The sequence below is a fragment of the Euphorbia lathyris genome, chromosome 1 (genome assembly GCF_963576675.1).
Source record: "Euphorbia lathyris chromosome 1, ddEupLath1.1, whole genome shotgun sequence".
In the NCBI taxonomy this organism is placed as follows: domain Eukaryota; kingdom Viridiplantae; phylum Streptophyta; class Magnoliopsida; order Malpighiales; family Euphorbiaceae; genus Euphorbia; species Euphorbia lathyris.
In genome coordinates this window covers 67,558,215-67,564,426 of record NC_088910.1, presented here as the reverse complement: position 1 = coordinate 67,564,426, position 6,212 = coordinate 67,558,215, and the positions used below count along the sequence as shown (strand labels likewise).

The 6,212-nt window shown below is 37.3% G+C and overlaps 1 protein-coding gene across 2 annotated transcripts; it reads left to right on the top strand.

Moving 5' to 3' along the window:
* Positions 1 to 1,081: 1,081 nt before the first annotated feature.
* LOC136209336 (berberine bridge enzyme-like 21) lies at positions 1,082 to 3,812 on the top strand. Of its 2 annotated transcripts, XM_066000868.1 has the most exons (3): positions 1,082 to 1,809; positions 2,098 to 2,718; positions 2,861 to 3,812. In XM_066000868.1, the coding sequence occupies exons 1-3, from the start codon at positions 1,167 to 1,169 to the stop codon at positions 2,947 to 2,949; spliced, it is 1,353 nt and encodes a 450-aa protein (XP_065856940.1). In that variant the 5' UTR covers positions 1,082 to 1,166; the 3' UTR covers positions 2,950 to 3,812. The 2 variants fall into 2 exon arrangements, with proteins under 2 accessions (XP_065856940.1, XP_065856881.1); XM_066000809.1 differs by having other exon boundaries at positions 1,082 to 2,718; positions 2,861 to 3,811.
* The last annotated feature ends 2,400 nt before the right edge of the window (positions 3,813 to 6,212 follow it).

Genomic DNA, 6,212 nt, shown 5'->3' with positions numbered 1-6,212 from the left:
AGTGATGTCAAGAAATGATAGTTTATTAAAGTATATATATCGTTTAATAAAAAAAAAATTAAAACTAAAGTATGCATCCATATTTAAAATTTAGAAATTGCATCCATATTATGAATTATTTCTCAAATTTACCGAATTTATCAATGTTAGGGATGAAATTGCACCATTTTAGACGTTAGAGGTAAAATTACTCCTGACCCAAAACGTTATTTTTGCACTTTAACCCTTAATTAAAATAAAAAGTTAAGAGTTTGTATTCATATGAAGATTTGTATTTAATTCCATAGGCTTTAAATTATATGTAAATTTGTGTTTATATGTAATTTGTATTTTTAATTTAAATTAGACTCATTTTTATTTATTTCATAGGTTTTTATCGAGCCAAGATTTTATCAACCCGGGCTTTTATTTGATATTCAATTTAGTTTTATCTTTAATAATATATTTATTTATTATTGATATTATTAAAATTATTAGAACCATTATTATTATTATTATAAGTTCATTAATGCCCAATATTATCATGAAAATTATTTTAAAATGTAATATCATCATTATTGTTAAGTTCGGTAGCATTTAGTTAAGTTCAGTAGCATTCAGTTAAATTCAATTCAGTTCAGTTCAGTATTCAGTAGCATTCAGTTCAGTTCAGTTTTTTTCAGCGATAAAGAACAGATTCTAAGTATAGTAATTCAGTTGATAATCGGTAAATAAGTGAGATACGATGGACAAATTATTAGAAGCATCCGGTTCTCAATGTCAAATGAAGGACCTTCCATATATATTTTGACACATCTAACATGGATCCACACATATTATAAGATGTCATATTATTTTAATTATTACGTGGAGGTATAATACGCATGTTAAAATGTGAATGAGAGATCTTGCGAGTGATATAAAAGACCCCATACTTAATATAAGGATCGAGGCGCTGGTATAAAATCCCTGTAATCTGACATGATATTGTCAGGCGTGGACGCTCGAGTAAAGACAATTTTGAAACGATTAATTTAAAGTCCTCGGACAAAACGGTGCGGTGAACCCAAAATTAAATATTTAAATAAAAATTATTGTCCAGACCGGATTGTTCAAGAAACTCCATTGCGTTGCCTTTGATTAAATCACTCCATCATTAACATAACTATCATCTTAGAAAGTTAGTAATGGCAAATTTAATATTTTGGGTTTTTATACTACTCTTCAACTTTCCTTCTTTCACAAAGGTCGCTGCAATCGCAATTGATGATTCTTTCCTGTATTGCCTTGAAAATAACACAAACCCACAAGATCATATCTCAAATCTTGTATATTATCAAACCAATGCGTCTTATACTCCAATTCTTCGAGATTACATGCGAAATGCACGCTTCAATACATCAACCACTCCTAAACCACATATCATAATCACCCCAAAACAGATAACCCATGTCCAAGCCACTGTTTTATGCACCAAAAAACTTGGTTACCAGCTCAAAATCCGTAGCGGTGGCCATGATTTTGAAGGCATTTCTTACATCTCAGATATTCCCTTTTTCCTTCTTGATATGTTTAATCTTCGTTCAATTCAAGTTGAAATCAATAACGAATCTCAATCTGCTTGGGTTCAGGCTGGTGCTACACTTGGTGAACTTTATTATGCAATTTCGCTCAAGAGTAAACTTCATGGATTCCCTGCCGGCGTTGGCGGCCATATCAGCGGCGGAGGGTACGGCAACATGTTGAGGAAGTATGGCTTGTCTGTGGATAATGTTGTTGATGCCCAAATAGTTGATGTTAATGGAAAGCTTATGAATAGAGAACAAATGGGTGAGGATTTATTTTGGGCTATTAGAGGAGGTGGAGGAGCAAGTTTCGGTGTTGTGATTTCATATAAGATTAAACTTGTTCCTGTTCCTGAAATTGTTACTGTTTTTAGAGTGGAAAAAACTCTTGAACAAAATGCTACTGATATGGTTTATGAATGGCAATTAGTTGCTCCGAAAACCGATCCTGAAGTCTTCATGAGGATGGTTTTGCAGCCTGTGATGTCAAATGTAAGAGCATCTATAATGGGTTTATACTTGGGAAATGCTGATAGTGTTGTGTCTTTGTTAGGCAATGAATTTCCACAACTGGGATTGAAGATGGAGAATTGCATACAACTAAGTTGGATTCAGTCTGGTCTATGGTGGGCAAGTCTTGATACTAACGACATATCGGCCATGCTTGATAGGAAGCTCGACACTAGTGCTAAAATGGGGAAAAGAAAATCAGATTACGTGCAGACTCCTATACCTAAAAAAGGATTAAAATTGATATGGAAAAAGATGATTGAATTGGGGAAAACTGAACTAGTTTTCAATCCATATGGTGGAAGAATGAGTGAAATTGGTGAAACAGATGCACCATTCCCACACAGAGCAGGAAACTTGTTCAAGATACAATATTCAGTTAATTGGAAAGAAGAAGGAAAAGAGGCAGAGAACAATTACTTATCTCAAATAAGGAAACTGCATAGTTTTATGAGCCCATATGTATCAAACAACCCAAGAAGTGCATATTTGAGCTACAGGGATCTTGATATTGGTGTAATGAGTATGAGTGGTGGAAAACATAGCTATGAAGAGGCTACTGTTTATGGAATTAAATACTTTAAAGCTAATTTTGATAGATTGGTCAAAGTGAAGACTCAAGTTGATCCTAACAATTTCTTCAAAAATGAGCAGAGCATTCCAAGTAAGGAATAAATCTTTTATTAGCTTGTTACTGCAATTTCAGCACTTGTTTTGAACAATTAAGAATAAATATTTTATATTACAATACATAGTAAAGGATAAAGTGAACATGTCGAATGATTTGTTTGTCTAATCCAATGCAGCTTATACTTCTGCTGATGCTGCTGCTTATCCTCGCTGCTTTTCATTGCTGCTGCAATTAGTTGCTGCTGTTGGTGCTCTAGCTGCCTAGCTTACTGCTAATTAAGTTGACCTGTATGTAGAAAATGAGCTAAATTACAAAAGCAAGTTAGTTGAATTATCATTTAGTTGGTTGGACTCCACATATTAGTGGCAGTTTTTCGCAATTCACGATAGTTTTGCCAAACATTCAATCAAAATCACACATCTGCCTGACCCACCGTTCTGAAGCGCCAATCAATCCTGAATAGGAGCTAAATTACAAAAGCAAGTTAGTTGGGAGGACTCCACATATTACTATTCAAATCAATCAATCAACTCATGAGGGCATCCTCATTAGCAATCCCAAGCTTACACGCAGTGTGGAAACGCCAACCATCCTGTGATCAATTGAAGAAAGGAGGAACTGATAGAAAAGGGGACCATACGGAATGTCATACAGACCACACATCGCTTGTGAACTATCCACATTTGCCAAATTTACACCGCTTATGAACTATCCAACACGTCGTGTGAGTTCAATAGGATCCTCATGGAATCACCCATTTTCTGGATACATAGCGTGTCAGTCTTGCTACACGGCATGTGACATAACTTCAGGGCCAAGTTGTACGATCTGCCACTATTCCTACCACCACCTATTTTTCCATCCTTTAATTATTGGCTTCCTATTTATAACTGTTTAGTACATTGTCACTATAATTGTAAACACTGTTTTATCCATATTGTTAGAAGAGGTAGTTAGTACTAAAGGAGGGATATAGGTCTTTTGCTACCCAGGTATTTAAGCTCAACATTTTGTAAGGATGAGAGTCCAAATATGCGAGAAACCTCATCTACCAGTATTTGCTATTGGGGCTCCAGCTGAGGTTGGTGTCCAAACTCCTGAGTGGATTCTTCTACGTTGTCTTTGTGGATTTCTAACTGGATTTGAGTTGCTTCTGCCATTCCTGAGTTTTATGAATTTTACGTTTTGTTAGAAGTCCATGCTCACCGCACCAATGATTATTATATGTTTGAACTTGTGATTGGGAGTGCGAATATGTTGCTGGGTCTTCAATAGTCAACCTGTAACACAGAACCAATGATTAGAGAGGGATCAGAGTTTGGCGAACCCCCTCCAATACCTAAGTCAGTAGGTGCTTTAGAAGGGCTGAAAAGTAAAGACTAGTTGTGAGATTCTAGTATTAACGTACCATATGATGTGGCCATACCTATCTATTTATAAGGTGATACAGATCGGGTAACGGGCGATAGTTTTCAATCGTAAACTACCAAAGATATTCTCAAGCTAAACTTGAAGAAGCCGTGAAACCCCTAGATTTACAAGCTAAACTTGAAGGAATTAGAAATCCCCATTGTTAAGAGGGATGAACCCTAAAACACTCTCAAAGAGAAGATATAATTTGATTGATAAAAAGTTGTATATCCTTACAAAGATGGGGTTTAAATACCTCCCCTAAAGAAAACTAAAGACATAATTACCCCTACTAGGGTTACAACTAAAGAATGAAAATAAAGGGTAAAATAGGTAAGTGTATATTCTGACTTGTGAAGGAAAGAAAACTTAAATAGGCAGAATGTATATCCTTCCTTGTTTAAGGAAGGAAAGCTTGCAACTATCCTTCCTTAAACAAGGAAGGAAAGTTCACTCCTTGTAAAGGAAGTAATCTCTAGGACCCGCCTCAGTTATTCATCCGGTATACGCCATTAGGTGCACATGTTGTTCGTATTGCCCATATCTGAATATGATCTGCCAGGATTCAATGTAGAGTGAGATCCGCCAATCTGGGTCGAAGTAGATACAATAGGTAGATCCGTCGAAGTAGATATACATCGACAGAAATACAATGAATAGATATGCCAAGGTAGATCCACTCAGGTAGATAATGGAAGTAGATACGTCGATGAGTAGATACGCCAATGTAGATATGTCGAAGTAGGTCCGCCCAACTAGATACCTGAAGGAGATACATCAACGTAGACACATCGAAGTAGATCCGCCCAAGCAGACACCGGGAGGAGATACATCAACGTAGACACATCGAAGTAGATCCGTCTAAGTAGATACCTGAAGGAGATACATCAACGTAGACACATCGAAGTAGATCCATCCAGGTAGATACCTGAAGGAGATAGGTTGAAGTAGATCTGCCTAAGAAGAGACTTGAGGAGGATACGTCGAAGTAGATCAGCCCAGGTAGATGCTTAAAGGAGATACGTCGAAGTAGATACACTGAAGTAGATATGTTGAGTAGATCCATCGAAGAGATCCGTAGAGTAGATCCGTCGAAGAGATCCGTTGATGAGATCCGTCGAGGGGGATCCGTCAAAGGAGATCCATCAAAGGAGATCCATCAGAGAGATCCATCAAAGGAGATCCGTCGAAGAGATCCATCGGAGAGATCCATCAAAGGAGATCCGTTGAAAAGATCCATCGAAGATATCCTTCAAAGGGGATCCGCCGAAGAGATCCATCAAAGGAGATCCGTCGAAGGAGATCCATCAGAGAGATCTGTCAACGTAGATCCATCGGAGAGATCCATCGAGGAGATCCTTCAAAGGAGATCCGCCGAAGAGATCCATCAAAGGAGATCCGTCTAAGAGATCCGCCCAGGTAGATACACTTAAAAGAAAAAAGATATACTAGAACTTTAAGTGTGTCTTCCTCCTCTTCAGAATCACTTTCCCCACATACCTGACGAAATTTGTTACCTTGCTACTTCCCTAACCTGGACTTGGAATTTCTTGAAAAGATGTCCGCATCATACTCTCTTTCTTAAAAAAAAAAGAAATAGGATCACACTTGCCTTTGAACACCAGCTGACCATGTGCTCTTTATCAGTCGAACTGCCCTTCCCATTCGTCAAGTGTTCCATGAAGCTCTCGGTCGTCGTTGATGCGCCTCCCGTAAAGGAGACTCACTAAGGGATAAGTGTACCCCGTCGTTATCAAGTAATAAAATTCTAGAAAGTCCAGGTATCGCCCATAGGATTTATTTCTGCAAGTATCGAATTACTTGGTTTCAGGTGTTATCTAGGCTTTGGGGGTTTTGAGTTGGTTTTTCTTAAGTTAATCTACTCCTAGGTTGAATTATACTACTCCTAGCTAAGTTATCTGATTCTAACTAAGTTATTCTACGCCTAATTAAGTTACTCTACCCCTAATTGAGTTAAACTACTCCTAGGTGATCTTTTACCAATGTAATTACCCGAAGGAACATGAAGAGATACGATGATAATGAAAATAGATTGTTCAGACAACGGAATTAAAATCTAAGTCACTTGTGTTCGAGGCGATTAACCCTACCTATCC